Raw genomic sequence first — 24,950 nt, 5'->3', positions numbered from 1 at the left:
AACTTTAGGATAACATCAAATACACACAGTGTGAAGGCGGCTCTTTGGTATACTGAAAGCAAAACATGCCATGCCCTGTTCGCAGCCGACGGACCTGGAAGACCCTGCGGCACATACAAGGTGGACCGAGAGAACACAGTCCTCACTCACACAGATCTAAACGCACAAAGCATCATGAAGTCTGGAAAGGTAGTAGAGGGAGGCTGGACAGGCATGTACTGAAGCACCACACAAACCCATGAGTGGTAATCATAATAGACATTACTTAAAAAAAAAAAATCAAACCCACATCCCTGTGCATATGGGCAGCACTGATAGGATCATGCATGAAGGTGTGTGGGGGTGTTGAGGCGGTATCCAGGGAGCAGGAAAGACGACTAGGAGTGGACAGGATGAAGATGCATGATACACATGTATAAAACTGTCAAAGAATAAATAAGAAATACAGCTGGCTGGTGGTGGCGCACACCTTTAATCCCAGCACTCAGGAAACAGAGGCATGGGGATCTCTCTCTTGAGTTCAAGGCCAGCCTGGTCTACAGAGTGAGATCCAGGACAGGCTCCAAAGCTACACAGAGAAACCCTGTCTCAGAAAACCAAAAACAGAAGGAAAAAAAAAAAGTCAAAACTGTCCTTAGCTGCCCCAGTTCTTACCCTAGCCTTCCCGTGTTACAAGCCCGTGCCTGTGACTGGCCTTCTGTCTGCAGCACCCTGCTTAAGGACAGGCCGTCACTTTCACCCTCCCCCTCTCCTAACTACAACCTCGTTAGAAGTGTGTGCTTACCTGTGCACAGCCTTCTTACCTTTAATAACCTGGTCGGGCTGTGTGCAGAGGGGTGTTATGGGATTCGTACAGTCATTGTCATAATCACCAGAGGCTCGGAAATTATGAATTCCTTTCAGTGTCTAAAGGAACAAAATGATCACTTTATCATTTTATGCTCTCCAGGCCTGTCAATCTGAACCAAGTGATGAGAACGATAGTTCCAGAACAAGCAAATGCTCAGGTGTCACAGCTGTATCAAAATACACCCAGTCACAGCAGGGAACCACAGGGTCAAACAGTAAGAAATCCCCAACAAATGCTAACGAGGGAATGCTTTTTTTTAATGGAGAAAAAACAAAACAAAAAACCAAGGCCCCTGTGGTGGTTTGAATGAGAACGGCCCCCATAGGCTCATACATTGGAATGCTTGGTCCCCAGTTAGTGGACCTGTTTAAGAAGGATTAGAAGTGTGGCCTTGGTGGAGTGTCACTCTAGGTGGGCCCTGAAGTTTCTGAAGTTCACGTAGGCCCACTCTCTCTCTGCCTGCAACTTTTATGTGAGCTCTCAGCTACACGTGCCACACCGGCCTGCCACTATGTCCCCTACCATGATGGGTGTGGTGGTCTGAATGTAACTGGCCCCAAAAACCTCCCAGGGAATGGCACTATTAGGAGGGGTGGCTCTGTTGGAGTAGGTACGGCCTTGTTAGATGAAGTGTGTCACTGTGGAGGCGGGGCTTGAGGGCTCATATATGTTCAAGCCACACCCAGTGAAACAGTCCGTGTCCTGTTGACTTCTGATCAAGATGTAGCCAGCACCATGTCTGCCTGCACACCACCACGCTCCCCTCCATATGATAATGGACTGAACCTCTCAAACTGTTAAGTGAGCCTCCCCAATTAAATATTTTCCTTGTAAGAGTTGCCGGTGGTCATGGTGCCTCTTCACAGCAATAGAAACCCTAACTAAGACAGAAGTTGGTACCAGGGACTGGGCTATTACTGTGATAGGTCAGACCATATTTTTGATTGCAGGAATTTGGACTTTGTTACTTTGGACTGAGAAAGCAGTGGGATGTTTTAAGCACTACTTAATGGGCTATACTAGTAGCCCATGGAAGACAGTGGTGTTAAGTTATTTGAACTCTTAGGGGCTGGCTCAAGAGGTTCCAGTTTCAGAGAAGAATTTTAGTATGTTGCCTAGAAATCGTTCTTGTGATATTTTGGTGAAGAATGTGGCTGTTTTTTGTCCTTGTCCAAAGAGTCTGCCTGAGGCTAACTTTTGGATTAATTCTGTTGGCCGAAGAAATTTCAAAACAGCCCAGTATAGACTCTGCTGTGTGGTAATTAGTGGCAACTCTAATGAAGAGTTATACTGAAAAGGAACAAGATGAACAAAAATACAAAATGTAAGCTTGAGAAAAAGAGCACCAGGAAGTGGAATGGAGCTAAATCCTGTGTTCAAGGAGATAACTGGATCAAGAAACAGAATAAAGGGAGTGGTGACATCAGGGCAAGATCCTACCCAGTTAAGTTTCCAACTTGTGAAAAGGAATTAAAGAAAAGCTTAGAGCTAGGTGTGATGGTACACACTTTTAATTCCACCATTCCAGAAACAGAGGCTGATGGATCTCTGAGTTTAAGGCCAGCCTGGTCGAGAGATCCAGTTTTAGGATAGCCAAGCTTAGACAATGAAAGACAGAAAGCTGGTGAACATGTAATTGAACAAGGGGATCATGTTTTAACCCTAGCAAGCAGCAGAACTTGGTAGCTTTGGCCACATGGTTCTGCAGAAGAAAGGGGCTATAGAATTTGCCCCTGAGACTAAGGAAAGCCACTAAGGCCAGGCATGTGTCAGGTGTGTCCCCGAATGGAGGCCTAGAGAGGCCATTGTGTGAAGCTGTGAAGTTGGATGCCTGGATTGCCTTGAAGACTCAAGATGTCAGAGATACCACAGTTGTAGTACCTGCCGAGTAAAGCTGCTAACAGGAAGCAGAACTAGTCGAAGAGAAAGAAGTGTGTTGCAGTCAACAAGGCTGAACAGAGTTGGAGATCTGAAGAGCATTTTGACATCAGACATGGAGATGCAGAGTTTGGAGTTTGCCCAACTGGTTTTTTGGTCTTACTTTAGTTCAGTATTTCCTCACTATGCTCTTTCCCTACGTTTTGGAACAGTAATGTATACTCTGTGCCATTATATGTTGGAAGTATGTGATCTGTTTTTTGATTTTTAAGATTTATTTATTTACATATACAGTGTTCTGTCTGCATGTATGGCTGCAGGCCAGAAGAGGGCGTCAGATCTCATTATAGATGGTTGTGAGTCATCATGTGGTTGCTGGGAATTGAACTCAGGTCCTCTGGAAGAGCAGCCAGTGCTCTTAACCTCTGAGCCATCTCTCTAACCCGTTTTTTTATTTTATAGGGGATTATAATTAAGAGATTGCATGAATCTCAGAAGAGACTTTGAACTTTGGACTTTTAAACATTTTTGAGACTGTGATACTTTTGAAGTTGGACTAAATGCATTTTCCATTATGATATTGTTAAAGCTTATGGGGACCAGGGAGTGGAATGTGGCAGTTTGAATGTAACTGGCCCCCATAAGCTCATAGGGAGTGGTACTCTAGGAGGTGTGGCTTTGTTATGGCCTGGTTGAAGGAAGTGTGTTCCTGTGGAGGTGGGTTTTGAAGGTTCATATATGCTCAAGCCACTCCCAGTGAGACAGTCCACATCCTACTGCCTTCTGATCAAGATATAGCCAGCACCATGTCTGCCTGCATGCCATCATGCTCCTCGTCATGATGATAATGGATTGAACCTCTGAAACTGTAAGTGAGCCTCCCCAATTAAATATTTCCCTTAGAAGAGTTGTCATGGTCATGGTGTCTCTTCACAGCAACAGGAACCCTAACTAAGACAGTGGTCATGGACTAACCTCTTGAAACCAAGTGAGCCCCCAATTAAATGCTTTCTGTTGTACATTGCCCTGGTGTTCATCACAGCAACAGCACAATAACTAAGCCCCAAAGCAGGGCGCTATTCCAGCGAAGATTATCACTGATGGGCATGAGAGCGGGCACACAAGCTCCGTAGCTGACCTGCACACAAACCCTTCCCCTAGCTCCCAGAGTCAGTTAAGCAAGAAAGCTCAACTCCTTAAGGAGCTAGTGCTATGGAGGACCTAGCTGCCCCATCTACTGCTACCCTTGCTCTCCATGCCAGAGAGTGAGCCAACTTCCTGCTCTATTACCTTTAGAAAAACAGGTATATGCATGGTCAGTCTACGCCATTCCTTTTGTGTGTTTAACTGCAACAGTGTCTTGCTATGTAGCCCAGGCTGACCTTAAATGTGCATCTGTCAGTCTCCCAAGTGCTGGGTTATAGCTGTGTACACCACACATGCCTATTCTCAGGTGCAGCTTTACAAGGCTAGACACTAACACTGACAGCTTTAACCAGGTCACAGTGTGTTCTAAGTACATCAAACACATATCTTAGCTGCTGAGAGAAGCAGCAGCTTCATTTCACCCATGAATCTCAGAGTTCCTTTCACTCTCAGGGATCACATCTGGTTTCACGGGGGATGTGGAGAAGGCCACACTGAGTCTCTGCTGCTGGTAACTGGCGTATCTAGGATAGCAAACCAACCACATGTCTATAGACTTGCCATGAGTGGTCACATACTTACCCACTTATTTACTGTGGACTTTGTTGTTGCAACCCAGATTGCAGGAGGGGGATCTGCTGATCTGTCAAGCTCCATCTGAAAACCAAATACAAAGTCATCTTTGACAAGGGCTGACACCTCTCAGCTGTTAGTGCAGAGACGAGCTATCAGCCTGGTGATACACCAGGGAGTATCATCTCCTCTGTCAACAACTACACACTGCTTGCAAGTATTGTAGCAGTGAGCTTCAGAGGCACAGGGAGTCTTGTAACATGGTAGGCAAGTGTCCCTCACACTAGTGAGCTACTTTACAGCTGCTCACTTGTGCATGTGCACATGTACGTAGTTATATTTTTAGAATCTCACTAAGTCAGCCAGGTTGGCTTTGAACTCATGATTCTCCTGCAACAGCTAGATTACAGACAGGCACCACTGTAGAAAGGCTCAAGATTTTAATTTAGTTTAACTGTTGGGACTTATATGGACACAGTCAAAAGGATGAGGCCTTTCTGGATCAAAAGCAACACTCTTTCTTCTATTCCAGTTTTTAAATCCTCTGTGTGTGTGTGTGTGTGTGTGTGTGTGTGTGTGTGTGTGTGTGTGCGCGCGTGCGCACGCGCTCTTTTCTGGGATAGGTTCTTGCTATGCTCTCAAAGCTAGCCTTTCATGGCCACCATGCTTGGCTTACATTCTTCCTTAAAGGGCAAATAACTTTCTTTTTTTTTGGGAGAACATTTATAGGGAAAAAAAAAATCCTAACACCATAACAAATGAGAGATTAGCCCTCACCCAGGGACAGGCTCACCAGGATCACATCCCCACATGCCCTCTGGTCCTTTCAGAATGTGGAACACGTAAAATGTGTATTTATCCTCAAGTGGAACTACTTTTCATCCTCCACCAGGAGACTGCAGTTGCAGTGGTAGGAGACACTTCTTGACTCTTAGCTACCAGGAATTCCCAGGGAGCCTCTCCATGTGTGGGTACCCTGTGCCACTTTCTTCAGCCTGCTGTCTACAGCCAAGAGCTCCTAGCCCCTGTAGTGCTCACAGGGCAGTCTCTTCCATGCTTGCCACCCCCACAGCCTTAACGCTTTGCTTCCCTAGAAGAGGGTTTGCTGGTCCATTGAGGTGCTATCGACGTCGTGTCTCCTGCTCCCACTGTGGAGCTTCGTCAGCAAGGCTGCTTGGAGGCAGTGTGTGCAGTCTGAAGCAGGGGGCTCTCCTCCTGTAGCGTGCTCTTCCACTCCTCACTGCAGAGGCTGGGGCCTTATCACCCAGACCTCTTTTCTGTCTGCTCACACCCCTAACTGCTCATGCTGTTCCTCTAAAGGACAGGCAGGAGAGCCAGGCAAGCTCAGCAGCATGCCTGACTCAGTCTCACTAGGATTCACCAGAGGGAAAGCTATCTATGCTGATGGTCCCCAGAAGTCACAACCTGCCTTCTCCCTGTCCCAAGGGTCTATAGTGAGACTCTTTCCTACCCTATCGAGGATGGAGGGTCTTCCCAACACCACATCTGGTTAATGTTTAGTGTAGATTCTGCAGCACATGCCAAACCAAGCTCATAACCTCAGTTGGAAAACTCAAAAACTCAACACACCTTGAGAACTGGTGCTTTTTCTTCACAAATCAGCACCCGAATGTCAGGGTTTCTTAGGTCTGTGCAGTAAATCTTCCTGTCTCTTCCTCCAGAATACACATGTGTGAAGGCATCGTTGACTTGTAGGGCCCAAACGCCTTCATCGTGGACTCGGTATGTTGCTATACATCTCTGCTGGCCAAGGGACCACAGGCGAATCGTCCCATCAGAACTCCCAGAGAGGCACTGTGAACAGGAAACAAGGGGAGGGTGCGCCCAGGAGCATGCCCGTCTGAAATGACCACAGATGGCGTGCATGCTCCAGCAGGGACGCCTGCTCCAGCAGGGACACCCAAGCAAAACTGCCCTGGTCCTCTCTACCCAGCCTCCTGCTGGCTCTATAAACCCTAGCAGTGAGTTGTGTCTGGATGTTCAATTAGTGAGGTAGACGGAGTCTGAAAGCAGCTGAAGATGAGGTGGTAGTGATCTCAGTACAACCACCATCCCTGGGAACTTATTAAAAATGTCAACTCTTGGGTCCCATCCAGACCCAAGGAGGCAGGACCACAGCAGGATCACCAATAAATTCAGCAGGTTTCCTCATGTTCTATGGCTGAAGGCACTGCTCCAAGACCAGGAGCCTTTGGGATCCTGGGTCACAGCTCTGTCTCACCCTCTTGCTCACGGCTCTGCATTTCTCATAGTTTAGGTCTTTGGTTCTGACAGAAATCAGAAGCAAGGTCTAGCAAAGGACTCTACTCACTCACGGTGATCCTGAACAATTCTCACACGAGCTGAGTTAACACTCAGTTCTGATCAGTTCTCAAGGTTCAGGACAATCAACTACAAACAAGTTGGAGGCACACAAATTAGGGCTGAGTGCACCGAGTTAGACAGAAACAGGCTGAATGAGTCATCCCACATTCATACTGGGCATGGCTCAGTATTCCTGATTGGTTGCTGTGACAACTTGTAGAAAGGATCAAAACGTCATTTCCTTGGGAAAAAGAATGGTCCCAAGGACAAAGCAATTGCTGGTGCTGGAGTATGAGACTGAGCAGCGGCTCAGAGGAAAGCAGCTCTGGGCCCAGACTTGGATGGTTCCTAAATAGATGGGCTGTTAAGACTGTTCACCATTTACTGCTCTGCCTCTTCATTTTCAGGAGCCTGTGAAACTGTGAGTGAGTTTAATGTAACGAGCAGAGTAGAAGACTCCCTCACAAACTGCCAGGAGCACCACAGATTTCATCACCTCTTTCAACTGGGAACAAGGGAGTGACTGATCCAACTTGGGTGTGGAGAACTCAGACATTCGTTGGAACAGGGTCAAGGAGGGCTCCCTATGCCAGAAGATGCTACTCTGAGGTGGCAATTCTCTCAGGAAAGCTCCAATGCCTCAGATCCTAGCACATATGCCCACAGACAGCAAGGTCTGGCAAAGACGGTGCTCTGGAAGTCCACACAGCTGAAGATGTGCACAGTTAAGGGACCAGATGCAGATGTGGAGCCGTATCCAGTGAATACAGAACAGAACAGTCTCAACAGCAGCCAGCACTCTCCAGCTGCCAGGAGAGCAAGCCCAGAAAGAAGCACCGCCACCCAGCCCGAGGCAGTGCTCACAAACACCCTGTACTGTTTGCACCCTCCCTACTCAAGGTCCCAGGTCATACTCGCTGTCCTATAGAGTCAGGAGAACTAACAGAGCAGTTCCCACCCTCCGGCTTCACCTCTCTCCTTCCATTGGCTAGAAATGTGAGATGTCCCGCAGTTATTGCAGACAAATGCAGTGCTAAATCAGACTTGCTCAGACAGACCCTGAACTCCAGGCAGACATTCCTGGTCTCCCAGTGACAGCGGTAGAAGGTGCCTGTGTGTAGGGACCTGGCTACCATTGGAAAAGTTGCCTGATGCTGTGATCCCAGACTCCTAAGTTAGGTTTGGGACTTGAATTACCAGAAAAACCCTGTGGGTGACACAACTACACATCAAGATCCAACAGGTCGCTTTTGGAACTGAGCCCCACTGATGTTACTGCTTACAGCAAACAGAGCTGACTAAAGGGATCTATCTCCATCCGACAGTTAAATCACCTCGTACAGAAGCACATTATAAATTACAAAGAGGAAACAGGACCCAGACTGCAGTGGCTAGGAAGAGGTTTAGGCCCTGCTAGAGACTTAAACCTATAGATAACACAGCCAACAACACAACTGCCCAAGCCAGACAACTGTGAGAATCTCCACCCCACAGGCAGGCAAGGGTGTGACAGCAAAGCTTCCTTCTGCTTCACAGTCAGCCCTTCAGCTGTGTGGGCCTCTGCAGCGAACTGCACACACCTGCATCAGGACCACACGGGTAGCTTTCTTGTTCTGCCTTCAGTTAAAACAACAAAGTCCTTTATGTGGAGTGCTGTAAGTGCAATTAGTGTTTTTATTTTGGGTTTTTGTTTGTTTGTTTGTTTTGAGATAAGAGTCTTACCTTAGACCCTTATATTCACTATCTAACACAGGCTGGTCTTCAACTCACTGTAATTTTCCTGCCTTAGTTTCCTGAGTAATTGGAGTATAGGTGTTAAGATACCACACCCAGCTGGTAATTTAGTTTTTTATTTTTTATTTATCTATTTATTTATTTTTGGTTTTTCGAGACAGGGTTTCTCTGTGTAGTTTTGCGCCTTTCCTGGAACTTACTTGGTAGCCCAGGCTGGCCTCGAACTCACAGAGATCCGCCTGGCTCTGCCTCCCGAGTGCTGGGATTAAAGGTGTGTGCCACCACCGCCCGGCTAGTTTTTTATTTTTTAAAGATTACTTTATTTTCAGATGTATGTATATCTGTGTGAGTGTCTGTCAACTCTATGTAGTGCCCACAGAGGCCGGAAGAGGGAACCAGATCCCCTTGGAGCTGGAATTACAGAAGGCTGTGACTGGCCGGATCTGTGTGTTAGAAATGGAACTTCAGTTCTCTGCAAGAACAACTAGTACTCTAACTACTGAGCTACAACTGAGTAGTCTACAGACTGAAAATTAGAAAGATAGAAATTACACATGGAGCTTATGGTTCAGACCAACCTCTCCAGTCATGCACAAAGCAGGGAAACTTCTGCTAAGGCCATCAGCTGAGTCTGCAAACAGCTCCTACCTGCGTGCCGTCCCTGTTCAGCAGCAGAGCCTTCACGTTGTCCGTGTGCCCTTTCAGCTTCATGAGTTTTGCACAGGTTCTTGGATCCCACACTCTTAGAACCTGCCGATTTTTACAGAATATTATACAAACCAAATACAGACACAACCAGCTTTGAAAGCACCTGACTTTCATATCAAATGCCAGCTATTAAATTCTGAGGAGGAAATGCTTCTACAGCCCATATATGCTGTCCATGGCTGCTAAGCTTAAGAACACCTTTTAAATACCCAAATCATGCAGTCCCCCCCATCACTACCTGCACAGTAGCTGTATAGTTACACCCTTATGTATACAAATAACACTTCTTTTATCATTCACTAGACAAAATTACTGGTCTTTATTATTTTTATTTAGCTTCTTTTGAGGCAGGAATTTGGCTGTGTTGTCTAGACTGGTCAAGAACCTCTGGACTCAAGCAATCCTCCTGCCCCAGCCTCCCAAGTGCTGGGAACACAGCATGCTACCTCAAGTTCTGTGCATGTATTTAAGGACTAGACAGATGCAATGATCCCAATCTCTTAGGTTCAGAGATACCGGCCAGGTTACCCTTACCTTCTCAGTGGACCCTGATACAATGATTGTTCCCAGTTGGTTCATGGCCAGGCTATAAATAGAATCTTTGTTCCCACTTAAAGAAGAAGCTATTGAGGATAAAGGGAGTTCAATGTTAACAAAATGACCAGGTGTTCAGCAAAAATCAAAAGCTTACACATTTGACTTAAAAAAACCTTATCTTTACAAATATTTTAAGGATATGAAATCTATCTACAAGAGAAATAATTCCAAATAACAGTACCATCATCAAAATGTATGTTATTTCTGGATTTGAGTATATACAAGTGCTCAATAAGTATCTGTTAAGTTGAACTGTATTGCCATTTAAAACTGACCCACATATGTAAGCAGTGTATTTCCAAAGACAGGCTTCAACAGTTCCAAAGTCACTATTATTCAAAGAAATACAAAATGAAAATACCATTTCATACACAAATCAGATTAAAAAAACAAAACAAACAAAAAACCAACCCATATCCCCAAAATCCAAGGCAATACTTTTAGTCAGAATCATGTCCATGCCCTTTGACCTGGAAGCCAAAGTGAAAGTGTTTCCATGGTGACTGGTTCACAAATACACACCCAGTGGCCCAAAGAATGAGCACATGTGAGGTGTTTAGAAATGCCTGCTTGTAAGCATTCCACAATGGTAACTATTATGGTTTCTACACTTATAACCCTGGGTGTCAGCCTCCCTTATAATCTAAGCAAGCCCAGCTAGGGCAGGATCTATGTTCACTAAGGCCAAGTCTCTGCTCCTGCGTATCTTAGAGGCAGGCCTTACAAAGAGAGGTCTAGGATATACCAGGCAGGGCCTACCTGCTGGATCCCTGAAAAACAAAACAAACAAAACCAACCAAACAAAAAAACCCAAGGGGAACAAGGGGAAGACCCTCTTTAGATATACACATACTTTTGGGCAAAATAACACTGAACAAGTTATAAAACCAGTCTCCACTTGCCCTTCCTGGAACAGACTAGGTCACATCACAACTATTTTAGCCATGCCAGGGGAGTCCCTGGAGTCACAGCAAAGTGGAGACGTATAGTGTAGAAATCTTGCTGTCTGCAGCAAAGTGGAGACGTATAGTGTAGAAATCTCGCTGTCCGAGCCTATGTCTTGAATACCTCCTCTGGTCTAGGCCAAACTCTGCTCCCACAAGAAATCCTCAGACATTCAGCCTGGAGGCTCCCGTAGGCCGGGCTAGTGCAGTGTTGAACTTCAAGTCTAGATCTGTGCAAGTCTGACCTGGAAGTTTATCAAACATTCACACTAAACACCTCTATATTCCCTCTAGAAGCAGCCTAGACTCCTGGACTTATCCAAAACTGCTGGATTCTTTCAGGCTGTTCTGGAAAGTTCTTCTCAACTGGTCCTGGAAACATTCTTTCCCTGGGTATTTCTTATCTCGGCCATTAAGGCAAAAGCTCATAAATACATTAAGACTTTGAGGTGAGAAAAGAGCCTGCATTGCCAACTATCACCTTCTTCAAGAACACTGGCTATGTGTGTCTGGGGGAGCAATGCTGTGGGAGGTACACAGTATGATAAGATTCTTCTACCTGAAGGGACTCACACCATAGCTAGGTAGCTAAGACATGCACCTGCACATGGAATAGCCAGGTTCCATCTGGAGAAGCTACTAAGTCTACAGCACAGTGATGAGTGAGCTCCTAGTTCAGTCACACTCTTGGGGGCTAGAAACTGTATGCAGAAGTACTCTCAAAATATGAGCCACTGTCTTGATGCAAATGTATCAAAGATGTTGTATAAACCATTCTTTATGTCAACTTAGATTGCTTTCAAAAAATTTTTTTCAAACACCTTACTTGTGACAGTGTTATTTGAGGCAGTCAGTGCTGTTAGAGTATTCACATCCCAAAGGAATATTTGTCTGTCCAACCCAGCCGATGCTACCAGCTCTTTATCCTTGGCATATGCTAAGGCCTTTACATAGTCCTATAACAGAACAGACACACTATGATCTACACTGTAAGAACATGAGTCACATAAAGAACTGAGCTCCCAACATGATAGGAAGACTGAACTGTGGACATTACCTTATGTGTCCTGAGTGTGGACATGCAGAACCCTTTGTGTGCGTTCCATACTTTGACTGTTGTGTCAGAGGAAGCAGATATTACTAGAAGAGACAGAATCGACCAAAACCTTACTAGAGTGACGTGCAACTTCGTTCTCTTACAGCAAAGTGATGAACTACAAACAAGTGCTCACACATGCATGCTTAAAAGCTTTTTCCAGAACTTACCAAACAATGCCTCAAAGACGTGTAAATGTATATATACATTATTGGCTTTAATTACACAGGAACAACTGTTCTATTCACCCAGGTGAAAGTCCTTATTTTAATTGAGAATAATTACTCAGATTGCAAAACCAAGAAATGGAACTTACCAAAATGAGAAAAATGTCATGCTAAGGCTGAAAACATTATATGCAGTATAGGGTTCTACTTATCTACAGTTCAAATCTGTGTAACACTAAGTGCAGTGATCACGCTGAATGAGTAAAAGGAGGGTGAAGCGGCACAAGGAGGCGCGGGCAACCCCACTGTATTCTCCTTTGGTTTCAGCGTGCGTGCACTTTTCTGCATGTCTGCTGTGCTCAGTGAAAAAGCCTCACAGGGCCTGGGGCCTGCCTCACCAAGTAAGTGCCTCCTGTGTAGGCAGCGTTAGGTGTCTCCAGCACCCACCTAAAAAGCTGGGTGAGGCACACACCTGGAGCCCTGTTGTAACGTCAATGCTGGAGAGGGGTAGCAGATCCTGGGGGCTCAGGAGTTAGCCAACAGCAATCAGGGAACTCTCTAGATCAGCCGGAGACTGCCTCAAACACTATGGTGAGCATCATGGAAGAAGGGCATTCAGACCTGCACACACACAGACTCACGCAGAAAGTGAACAATTATCAGACAGACTTGAAAACTGAAGAAGCCTGAGAAGTACTTACACGTTTTCCCATTGCAGCAGAGCACGACATCGTTCACCCAGTCTGTGTGGTGCTCCATAGATGCTATGTATGGGTCTTGCTGAAGTGAGAAACCACGGAGTTTACAAGAGAGAGCAAAATCATGATAAAGGACAGTCATGCTCAGATTCTTCAGTTAATATGACACATTACCATAAAATAAACCTAGAGTGGCACTTCCCCAAACAGGTGATGCTTCCAGAGAGCTGATATAAACAAGTTTGTTTCAGGACAGTTACCATAATGAAAGCCTCGGTTTCCAAGGTTAACACCTTGTGGTGGCAAAACTGATAAGCTCTGGGCTAGGCATGGTGTGGGGCAGGACTTGGGGAACCTGAGGTAGGGAGATCTGACACAGCATGCCTGTGGTTCTGGAGTCTGGCCTAAGGGCAAAAGAAGACAAGCACGGGCTGCTGGCTTCCTGTTGCTGTTTGTAATCCCATTCAGTGAGTCCTACACTGCCTGTCCTTCAGAGAAGTAGTCAAGGGGCAGGGCACCCCAATCCAGTTGTAATCCCATTCAGTGAGCCCTACACTGCCTGTCCTTCAGAGAAGTAGTCAAGGGGCAGGGGCACCCCAATCCAGTTGCTAGACTCCTACTCACTGGCTCAACTAACTTCCAGAGCCTTTTACAGACAGTGTATGTCCCACACCAAGACAGGCAAGTTTACACACTTCATGGGCAAGAGAACAGCTCTTTGCATGTCTAAAAACTGAAGCTATGCAGTCTTGTCATAAAGACCAGGGAAAAGATGCTTGAGGGTGGGACAGACAGACTGCCAGATTCTAGGTAAGCTCTTTTGCATTTCCCCTTAATTTGTTCAAAATACTGCGAACCCTTCCAAAGTCAATGCTCTAACTCAGACATGGGTTCCGACGGCAGTGCAAAGGTGAACCCAAGCTCACTTTTCTTATTTCCCTGCCTCTGACACTGTCTCCATCTGCTCAGGAGCTCAAAGCCTGCTGGACTGAACCCACTGGAAGAAACCTTATCCGGACGCTGCGCCAACAGCGTATTCTCTGTTTGGCGTGAACACCAGTTTGTAGAACTGGCTAAGAAGACACAAACTTTAAAAAAAAAATACAGGTGCTGGCACCAGGAGTCTGAGGTTAGGCTGAGCCCCAGTTTACTGCCAAAGTAGTCACTTAGGCATCAAGGTTCTCACATGCTACCAGCTGCCTTGACAGGGACTTTGAGGGCTAAAGATTTTGGTAAATACAATGGGCCAAGACACATAGTTAAGAGTTCAGTAAATGCTCCTTTTCCTCCCCAGTATCATGTCCTATATCATTCACAAAGCAACATTCAAACAAACCCCAGAGCTCCCTCCCATTTGATCGCAGATCTTCCTTATTTGGCTGGTGGGAAATGAGCACTTTTCACAGGATTCTGGTTTAATTATGAACAGTCTCTGGATAAACATGCATTTAAGTGCTCCTCACTGCTTAAGAAAGAGGCTTTTGAAGCTGGGGTGTAGCTCAGAGGTGGTGGGGTGCTTGTCCAGCATGCACAAGGCCCACGACTTGATGCTCAACACTGCAAAGGAAACAATGAAGCCTCTGGCAGCCCTAAGGAGTGGAAGGAGAGAGCGGCCTTCACAGTTTCACACCCACCATGGGAGCCAGGAAGACCCTAGCATGTTGGAGGACCTTACTCACTTTTTATGAAGAAATTAAATACTTGTAAAAGTACATAATCCAACATCTTGTTGTTCTACTTTCAGCATCATTATCAAGAGACTTCTCAGGCTCACAATTAAACCAAAATTCTGTGCAAAGTGCTCATTCCCCACCAGCCAAATCTTTTTGCTCCTTTGTGGCTGAGGACTCTTAAGGCAAAGTAACTTATGAAGCCCCTGTATTAACAGAGGCATTTTCTCACAGGCTCACAGAACTCTGGGGATAACATCTTTACAGACTATGTTATGGAGCTCAGTGCTCAGAGATTAAAGTCAGAACTGAAGAAAGGAGCCCATCAGACAAAAAGCCACTGGTCCAAGATCTGAGCTAACCCAAACACGACGACTTCCCGCCTCACCTTGTGCTGATTGACACTCCATATTCTTATGATGGAGTCTCGGCCCGCTGTGAAGAGTCTGTTGAGCGCTGGGTCCAGCTGCAGGGCATTGACTCCATTCCGATTGTACTTCTCCACTTCATCTCGAATCACATAGGAAACCTGGTGGACGCCAACAAAAGCCAGGCCACGGTGAGCTGGAGCCTACTAGTGGCTAATTCCAATATCAAACTAACTTCAAGCCAACAGTTTCTGTTTTCATCTTCTCCATGGAGACTAAAGGACATCACTGACAACCTAGCTCAGAATAAGCAGGTCTGCTGCTAACAACAACCTGGACCTCCTCGGCCTCCTATCTGCCTCTATTTGTCTAATCCATTTTCACCAACCTTTCAACCATGTATACTGGAATATAGCCAGTACCCCTGAGGCAGGACAGTCCATCAGGAAATAGAGGAAACATGGGGAGAGGAAGCTACCTCCACCCCTTCTGGTTTGCCTCTTGCTGGCTGACAGACACCAGGAGAAGACCTGCAGTCCTATTCTGAGAAGACTGTGAAGTGGCTGGTGCAATGAATGCTCTCTCAGCAAGTCATTCTCCAATGGCGTGTGCAGTGCAAATCAATCCCAGGGGTGAGAACACCAGAGCAGGCTTTCCCCAAAGCCTACAGAGCAGATGGAACAGCTTCCGCCTCTGGTGCCTCCCTTTCCTGCTTTTCTGGGCCAGAGCTCTCACTGCTTCGAGCCCCATGGCCCCGCCCCGCCTCCCTCATTCCTCAGTTCTGCTGAAGAGTGAAAACATGCAACAGGTGACAAGGCCCTTGCGTGACTGGAAAGGTCTCTTCTTTGCCCTCGCACCTGAAGTAGGTGAAGAAGTTTAGCTATGAGGGCTGAGAATCGCCTGGCATGTGCAAGGCGCTGGGTTCTGCCTCAAGCGTGCTAAAGATAAACAAAGGTGGATGTCTGTGGACAAAGCCTCCAGCACCTACCATTACCACCAACTCCACGCCGTCCGTCTCTTTCAAAGATGCCTCATTTGTGTTCTCTCCTGGACACCTTACCTTACCCCAGGCCATCCCCTAAGCTTTTAGGACCTTCTCGTATTGCGACATTTCTGGATTCTGTCCTTTGACCACTCACTGGCTTTGCTGTATATTTAGAAAGGCCTTTCAATCTAGAAAGTGTGGTGCCCCCTGCCTGCAGACACCTTGTACGGATACTGCTGTCTGCTTTCTCTGTTCCTTCTTGACTGTCCATCATGGACAACGGAACTTTCTAACTGACCCCTGTCTTTTATGCAATCTGTATCATCTTTCTGTTTACTTTTGAAAGGACCTCTTTTACTATTTTATAATACTATTATTTATTTTGTTTTGTCCAGATAGAGTTTCATAGCCCAGGCTTGCCTGGAACTTTCTACATAGCTCAGGATGGCCGTGAATTCTCAACCCTCTTGCCTCAGCTTCTCAAGTGCTAATACTGTAAGTATGTGCTACCACACCCTGCTTCTACCTTTGTATTTTTCAATAAATTATAGTATGATGAAAAATAGACACAGTATCTTTAATAATGAATTGTTACATTACCATACACTGGGCTGCAAAATGGCTCATCAGGTAGAGGTGCTGGTCACAAACCTGGCAACCTGAATCTGATCCTTGAGATCTATGTCAAGGCGGAAGGAGAGAATCGACTCCACAAAGTTGTCCTCTGACCTCTACATGTGCCAAGGCATGCCATCTCCTCCAGCACAGTATTAATAACAAGTATTTAAAAAATTTACTCTATAGACATTCTATGTAGTCATTAAGGGGAGAAGGAGAATTTATACAGTGATAGGTTCTTTTTTTCTTTTTGGTTCTGGTTTGTTTCAAGACAGGGTTTCTCTGTGTACGCCTGGTTGTCCTGGAACTTGGACCAGGCTCGCCTCAAACTCAAGAGATTTCTGCCTGCCTCTGCCTCCCAAGTGCTGGGATTAAAGGCAGGCACCACCACCTGGCCCAGTTATAGGTTCTTAAAACATTTCACATTAAAATTTTGTTTAAGTCCAGCAGTGACAACCTGCCTTCAAAAATGTGCCCTCATCCCTCTCCAGAAGAGAAGAGTAAATACAAGCCTGGAGCAGAGCGCTAATTCCTACTGTGAGACGTCCAGGACAATAGAAAACCCCTATAGTCTTTAGCCATGCACAAATGCTAGTCTTATGTGTTAGCCTCCATTACTGACTGCCAGGGAAGCAAGGCCTCAGCAGGGCATCCTCAGGAGGGGAAGCAAGGCCTCAGCAGGGCATCCTCAGGAGGGGAAGCAAGGCCTCAGCAGGGCATCCTCAGGAGGAGAAGCATGGCCTCAGGAGGGCATCCTCAGGAGGAGAAGCATGGCCTCAGGAGGAAGCAGCAACAAAAACACCCACATCAAGACAAGTGGGAACCATCCCAATAAACCACTGTGGTTGTAAGAAAAAGATCACACACACACACACACACACACACACACACACACACACACACACACACACACGATACAGAAAGACAGAAAAAACCAGAACTTAATTCATGACTTTTAACTATGGGCATATGTATGCATTTGTGCATGTGTGAGTGTACTGCCCATGGAGGTCAGAAGAGGGTGCTGGAAGCTGGAGTTCCAGGTGGTTATGAACTGCCTGACACTGGTGCTAGGAACCAAAGTGAAGTCTTCTGCAAGAACAGTATGTGCTTAACCACTGAACCACCTCCCCAGGCCTGAGATCTAATACTCTAAACAACTATTAAGTAATTAGCACCAGCTGCCAGTACAATTTAAACGTGGAGGATTCTGGGGAGAGCACAGAAGTCCTCTTGGTATGGTGGTTCCAGGGGAAGAGCTTAACTGGAAGGGACAGGCGGCCAAGAGAGACATGGCCCGGGCAAACCTTAGCAGGTAAGAGGTTAGTGATCAAGCTGCAGCAGAAGCCTCCCTCCGAGTGAACAGTTCCTTCACTATAATGTCACTGTGACACTGAAGGCAGAGACGAGAAGTCACACCCGACTATTCTCATCTGTCCGAAAAATGAGGCAGGGCACAATGGGAGCTTTGTACGGCAACAGGAAGCCGGACCTTTAGTAAGAAATATGTATTTTGCAAGGGCCAATTAAAGGGACTAGGACAGGGGAAATAGCAGGGCACCCCCAGCACCACGCCACACAGGGAGCACTGTCTGACTCATCCCTCCAGCAGTTATGTGGGAACCTTCCATCATCTGCCTCGGCACCTACAACCTAAATATCCTTGGGGTCAATGACAGTTCCTGCAGAACCCACCAGAGAAGCCGCTTTTCTGACCATGTAAAATGACTTTTCTGGTTCCCACATGAAATAACGGCTTTCCTTAGGCAGTTTCCTCTCATCATCACCATCTCTGACTTCAAGGAAACAGATAGGGTTTCCGTTACGACTCTTACAAATGACACAAATGTAATGGCTTAAAACGTGCCACTCTTCCCTAGCTAAAGGTCAAAGTCCAGGCTGGGCTTAAAAGCGCCCCTGCGAAGGGTCTCACAGGTTTGCACTCTTTTTTTTTTTTTGAGACGGTTTCTCTGTGTAGCTTTGCACCTGTCCTGGAACTCGCTTTGGAGACCAGGCTGGCCTCAAACTCACAGAGATCCACCTGCCTCTGCCTCCCGAGTGCTGGGATTAAAGGCGTGCGCCGCCGCCGCCGCCGCCACCACCACCCGGCTACCCTTTAGTAGAGACTAGGAGAGAGTATGTTTCCAAACTCATTGATGTTGCTTTCTGTCTTAGAGTTTCTATTGCTGTGAAGAGACATCATGACCACGGAGAGGAAAACATTTAATTGGGGTGGCTCGCTTACAATTTAGAGGTTCAGTCTATTATCATCATGGTGGGGAGCATGGCAGCTAGTAGACAGACATGGAGCTGGAGCTGAGAGTGCTACATCTTGCAGGCAACAGGAAGTCAAGTGACCCCCTGAGTGGTATCCTGAGCATAGGAATCCTCAAAGCCCGTCCCCACAGTGACATGCTTCCTCCAACAAAGCCATAACTCCTAATAGCATCACTCCCTATGAGATTATGGGGCCAATTACATTCAAGCTATCACCATGGCCAACTCAGCCCCGAGTGACTGTAGCCTGTGGTCCTTGTTTCATTAGGTGCCAGTCGGTCAGCCGGTCCCCTGGCTGCTAACAGTTGCCAGTCCCCCTCTCACGCTTTCCCCAGGGTCTGTGCCGCCAACGGAGCCTGGAGTCAAAAACCTCACAGCTCCTTCTGCCTTCTATTAATAGGTGGATAAATCCCTCTGCTTTTGAGGGTTTGCTGGGTAATGCCCCCATTTTAAGACATGCAACCTGATCATATCCACAAAGTCCCTTATGATACATCAGGACAGATGTACCAGTCCCAGAGACAAGAGCACCAGTATTTCTGGGGGCAGCCCGTTCTGCCTACCACAGCAACAGAACAATTTTCGTATTTAAAAGGGCTATGGGCATCTTACAGAAAACAAACAAACAAACAAAACAAAAAACAAGAGAGGACTGGGCAAGGTGGCCCAGCACTTGGGAGGCAGAAGCAAGAGGATCTCCGTGAGTTCTTAGCCAGCCTAGTCTACAGAGTGAATTCCAAGACAGCCAGGGTATATACAGAGACCTTTTCAAAAAAGGAAAACAAAAACAACCCAAACGAAAGAGGAGGGATGGGGAGGGCTAGTGAGAGGGCTAAGTGGGTGGAGGCACTCAGTCCAAACCTCATGACCCGAGCTCCATCCCCTGACCTATGTGGTGGAAACAAAGAACCAACTCCTACAAGCTGCCCACCCTAAAGCATTCTAGCCTCACAAAGGGAACGCCCTGGGCGTTCAAGTCTTCAAGGCTGAGCACTACTCCATTTCTATTTGGGTATCTGAAAGACACCAGAATGACAGCACGTCCAAACACAACAAGCTCTACCTTTCCTGGACTCCTCTCATCTGAGCTGACGGCCGCTCTACTCCTCGAGAATTCAGTCTGTGGGTTACTCATCCCTGAAACTCTACTTACTATTCTTTTCCAACTGTGGCTGACTCAAGGCACAGACAGTGGGACACCAATGAGGATGAAGGGGCTGCTGTGTGTGTGTATGTCATGCTGTTCCTTTGTTCAGAACCCACCACTTTCTGCTCCTCACCTCACTCACAGTTTATTGAAGGGCCTCTCTAGCTGGATAGCCTGCAGCCACTTCTCTGACTCCGTCTTCTACTCCTCTGTCCCTAACCCCAGGCCTCTTTACTGATCCACCAACAGGCCTTCATCCTCCCTCAGGACATTTCCACTGGATATTCTCCTTGGAATGTTCTTGGTCCAGACAGCTTAGTGACTGTGTCACTTCTTTCCCCCAAAGCCTTTCAAGTCACCTTCTCAAACAGAGCTTCTCTGACCAGCACAAAAATTCCACTTCTGCTTAGCATGGTGGCACAGGCCTTAATCCCAGCACATGGAGGCAGAGGCAGGCAGGTCTCTGCAAGTCAGGCCAGCCAGGCCTACATAGGGAGACTTAAAAATGATAAGTGGCGCTGGTTACCGTGCGGAGGTCATGAGGCACGAGCCACGACAAAACCCAGTATCAGAGCTTTATTGGGATGTGTGGGGGAGGATGACAAAAGAACCAGGCCTGGGGAAAAGCACAAGCAGAGAGAGAGGGAAAGAGAGACAGTGGGGGAAGAGAGAACAGAGAAGGGAGGGGGAGGAGTCTGTGTTCAGCTTTTTAAGGACTCCTGTGAACATGCGTAGGCGGGCTTACAGAGCTACACCACGCATGCGCTGATTGACCACGCTGAGCACACGTAATCACCAGCGTGCACTGATGATGTAAGACGCAAGACCCCTTGCTTAGCTCCGAAACTGCGCATGTGCGGCCATGCAGCTGGAGTGGGGGAGGGCAGAATCCTAACAGAGACCCCGTTTCAAACCACCATCACAACTTCTGTTTCTTCTACTGATTACCATGATCAGTTTGTTTGTTTGTTTGTTTGTTTGAGTTAGGGGTTCTCCGTGTAGTTTTGGTGCCTGTCCTGGAACTCACAGAGATTCGCCCGCCTCTGCTCCCCCGTTTAAAGGCATGCACCACCACCGCCCAGCTATTCCACGATCAGTTTTTAATCTTTAGAGCCTATTTACCATTTGAAAGAATTCTACAATTAAACAGTGCATACTCACTATACATACACTTCAGTAACACTGTTTGCTTTATTGAGTCCATCCATAAATTATGACTTTCTCTTTGTAACTCTAATTCAACTGACTTTTTTTTTTTTGTTTTTCGAGACAGGGTTTCTCTGTGTAGCTTTGCACCTTTCCTGAAACTCACTCTGTAGCCCAGGCTGGCTTGGAACTCACAGAGATCCACCTGCCTCTGCCTCCCAAGTGCTGGGATTAAAGACATGCGCCACCACCGTCTGGCTTCGGCTGACTTTTAAAAAGTATTTTAGGGTTGGAAAAATGGCTCAGTGAGTAAGTGGCTTTGCTTGCCATGCAAGCATAAGAATGAGGTGGAATACCCAGAAACCATGCAACATCAGGCTGAGTAGCACACATCTAGAATTCCAGTGCTTATATAGTACCACGGAAGGTGGAGACAGGAGAGGACCAGGACACTCATGGGCAGCTAGACAGCACATGCACTGGTGAACAACTGTCTCCAACAAGGTGGAAAGTGAGTAAGGATACCAGAGGTTATTCTGATCTTATACACGTGCTATGGCACACCTGTGTCTACATTCACATACATGGAGACATTTTTATTCTCCCCTCCCACCCCAGGACACATTCTATTCTGCCTTCTTTTATATTTTTGGTTGTGAGCCTAGCCTTTAATAGCTGAACCATCTCTCCAGCCCCCTGCCTTCTTTTAAACCAAGGACAAATCCAGCCTAAACCTAGTTTCTGTGAACTAGGCTGGTTCTAGTACAGTCATCCCTGTTCATGTACAGACTCTCCATGGCTGACTTTGAGATGTAAGGGCAGAGCCAATGCTTATGGAGCAGAGCTAAATGGTTACAACACAGCAAAGCCCAAGATCCAAAAACTTCCCACTTGTACTCACATAACATCTGAACTTGTTGAGCACTGTATGTGGGCCCTTCTCTACTGGCTATTTAACAATATTATAATCCCAAGGCCTGTCTGTAATTTGACTTTGGAATTCTAGGTTACTGTCTTCTCATCCAAGACACAGTCAAAAAGCAAAATATATTCATTTTCTCCAAAATGGAAGGTTTTATTTTTTATAATTTATAAGCATAAACATAAAAATGCATGTAAAGTGACTGAAAATAGTCAAGTGGTGATGCCTGTAATCTTAGCATTCAGGAGGCTGAGACAGGAAGATCACCAGCTGGAGGCTAGTCAGGACTACACGGTTGGGACCTTGCTGCAAAAAAAAAAAAAAAAAAAAACAAAACAAAAAACAAAAAACAACCAACCAACCAAAAAACTCCCTGAAAACACAGTAGCAACAACAAAAATACCGAAGTTTATACAGGGCATATTAAAAAAAAGATTTATATTACTTTATGTGTATGTGCCCAAGTGTACATATGTGCACCACGTGTGCTGAAGAGGCCAGAACAGGGGATCAGATCCCTGGAGCTGGAGCTACAGATGGTTGTGAGCCACCATGTGGATGCTGGGAATTAAATCCAGGTCCTCTGCAAGAATGCCAGTGCTCTTAACTGGTGAACCATCTGTCCAGCCCCAGAGGTGCCTATCTTTACAGTAAATGTACCCCAGGTCCTATTTTACCCAGACCACATAATATCACCTCAGGGAGCAGCATCCATACCTTCCAGGTTGTTTGTTTGTTTGAGACAGGGATTCTCTGTGTAGCCCTGGCTGTCCTGGAACTCACTCTGTGGCCCAGGCTGGAGATCTGCCTGCTTCTGTCTTCTGCAAAGCCACTATCTTCCTTTATGGAAATGGGAACATGCTGTATTGACTTGCTGCTCTTATTTCTGGATACCTTCTATTTTGATTATATGGACCTAGCATATCAAGTGTGAGTGTGTGTGTGTGTGTGAATGTGCATGGAGGACTGAGAGAGGTCAAGTGTTAGTGCTTTCTGTTTTGTTAACTCTCCATTTTATTTTTATCTGAGGCATGCTGTGGGATGTCTTTCTGTATGCTGTGAATATGTGCGGCTCCCATTGGATAATAAATAAAGCTGTTTTGGCCTATGGCAAGAAAGCTTACAGCCAGACGGGAAATCCAAGCAGAGAGACAGAGAAGGGTGGAGTCGGGAGAGATGCCAGCCTTGGCCAAAGGAATAACAAGATGCCAGCAGATCAGTAATGGCACAACTACATGGCAACACACAGATGAATAGGAATAGGTTAATTTAAGATGAAAAAGCTAGCTAGCCAGAAGCTGAAGCCATAGGCCATACAGTTTGAAATTAATATAAGCCTCTGAGTGATTATTTTAAAAATGGCTGTGGGACCTTGGGGCCAGGTGGGACCGAGAAACATCCAGCTACAGAGGCATGGTCTCTCACAGAATCTGGAGTTTATCAGTTCCTTAAGACTAGATGGCCAGCAAGCTCCAGTGCTCTTCCTGTTCCTGCCTTCTCCACACTAAGATTTTGGCACATGCCACCACACCTGGCTTTTTATGTGGGTGGGTACTGATGATCTGCACACAGATCCTCATGCGGCATGCATTTTACCAACTACACAATCTTCCCAGCCTCTACTTTACTTTTTGATAATTGCAAAGTAACCCACTACATGAATATATCATATTTTGTTTCACAACTACACACATTGAGATTTCCAAAGATGGATAGTTTCCCACAATAACAATATTCCTAAAACAAATACTCAGATAAGCAGAGACAGATTACAGACATATATGTCTCACAACGTAGCCCTAGGTGACCTAGAATGCGGTATGTAGATCAGGCCTGCCTCTGCTTCCTTGGGGATTAAGGGAGTGTGCCACCACCAGGAAAGGGCAGAACACATTTTTTAAAGTAAGGCACTGTGGACTAAAGGAGCTGCTTTTAGGTTTTGGCAAAGCCAGACACAAAGCAGTAAATGCCATGGCGTCACATGTGTCAGGCAGCAAACCGGGAAAGCACAGGCATGGCTTTCAACCAGTGTCAGTTATGCCCTTAAAGGAAACTGAAGAGTCTCCAGTTGTGACAACTGGAGAGGTACAATTATATCTAGTGGGTGGAAGTCAGGGGAGCCTGAACAGCTAAAGAACAGGATCCTTACCTCCTTCAGGGAAGACTGAGCTACCCTAAAGTGTGAAGAGTGAGCAGGCTGAGAAGCCCTAGTACAGGGTGACACAGGACAACTCATACAGTTGCTGTCTTGAGATAATGGAGGACAACCAGAAAAAAAAAAAAATTATAGTTTTGTACTACTTGTGGGTTCTTCTTGCAACGAGCATGCATGCACCCACTTCTCTGCACAATGAGGTGAAATCAGTTCCTGTTGCTTCTAGCACTGCTTGTGTACCTACCAGACAACACTAACTTTCTCTTCAGCAGGCCAGTGTCACTCTTGATAGGAAACAGTGTCTAGGTACACTGCGTGTTGCTGAACACCAACTCTAGCTTTACTCTCTGACCTGTTAAGAGTGGAATTACTCCTCCCTATGTGCAGTGGCCTCCATCCAGCCCATTTAAACTGTTTTTGCACCTGCCGTGGTTCCTTCTCACCTTCACTCCCCTCCATCACTATCACCTTATATTGTCTTAACTTTTTTGTTTTCTTAAGATGCTAGGGACTGAACTCAAGGGCCTTGTGCGAGGTAGGTGAGTGCTCTACACTGAGGAATATTCACAGCTTAGTCTTGTAAATGTTTTACAGCATATATATATGTAGGATGGTGGTGCCACAAAGCACCTCTGGAGGTCAGAGGATAACATGGAGTTAGTTCTCACATTCTACCATTTGGGTCCCAGGAATCAAATTCAAGTCTTCAGGCTTGGCAGCAAGCACCTTTACCCTCAAAGCCATCTAGACAGCCCTTGTGTTTAAACCTTTGTTCCCCAAAACTGAAAGAACTGCTAATCCTTACTCTATTAAGAACCACCATCCTAGTGTGTAGAACATGACTAAGTTACAACTTAGTTGGAAATGGAATTCTCACCACCTGGCCTGGAAGCTGAGGTTACTTCAATCCCATCACGAATGCCCTTTAAAAGAAAAACAACACCTA

The 24,950-nt window shown here is 46.2% G+C and overlaps 1 protein-coding gene across 3 annotated transcripts in view; it reads right to left on the bottom strand.

Moving 5' to 3' along the window:
* The window catches only part of Wdr48 (WD repeat domain 48), a 40,207-nt gene that overhangs the window by 13,529 nt on the left and 1,728 nt on the right, over positions 1 to 24,950 (bottom strand). For all 3 annotated transcript variants that reach the window (XM_052724263.1, XM_052724245.1, XM_052724254.1), the window contains exons 2-10: positions 14,775 to 14,915; positions 12,720 to 12,798; positions 11,813 to 11,895; positions 11,582 to 11,711; positions 9,749 to 9,837; positions 9,155 to 9,256; positions 6,038 to 6,262; positions 4,457 to 4,531; positions 804 to 906 (exon numbers count right to left, since the gene is read on the bottom strand). In XM_052724263.1, the coding sequence (XP_052580223.1) occupies positions 804 to 906; positions 4,457 to 4,531; positions 6,038 to 6,262; positions 9,155 to 9,256; positions 9,749 to 9,837; positions 11,582 to 11,711; positions 11,813 to 11,895; positions 12,720 to 12,798; positions 14,775 to 14,915 (1,027 nt within the window). The remainder of the gene's footprint in view (positions 1 to 803; positions 907 to 4,456; positions 4,532 to 6,037; positions 6,263 to 9,154; positions 9,257 to 9,748; positions 9,838 to 11,581; positions 11,712 to 11,812; positions 11,896 to 12,719; positions 12,799 to 14,774; positions 14,916 to 24,950) is intronic.

The sequence above is a fragment of the Peromyscus californicus genome, unplaced genomic scaffold (genome assembly GCF_007827085.1).
Source record: "Peromyscus californicus insignis strain IS unplaced genomic scaffold, ASM782708v3 Scaffold_11__1_contigs__length_118956290, whole genome shotgun sequence".
NCBI classification, from domain to species: domain Eukaryota; kingdom Metazoa; phylum Chordata; class Mammalia; order Rodentia; family Cricetidae; genus Peromyscus; species Peromyscus californicus.
The sequence above is the reverse complement of the archived record's forward strand: the minus strand, read 5'-3'. Positions and strand labels throughout refer to the sequence as shown.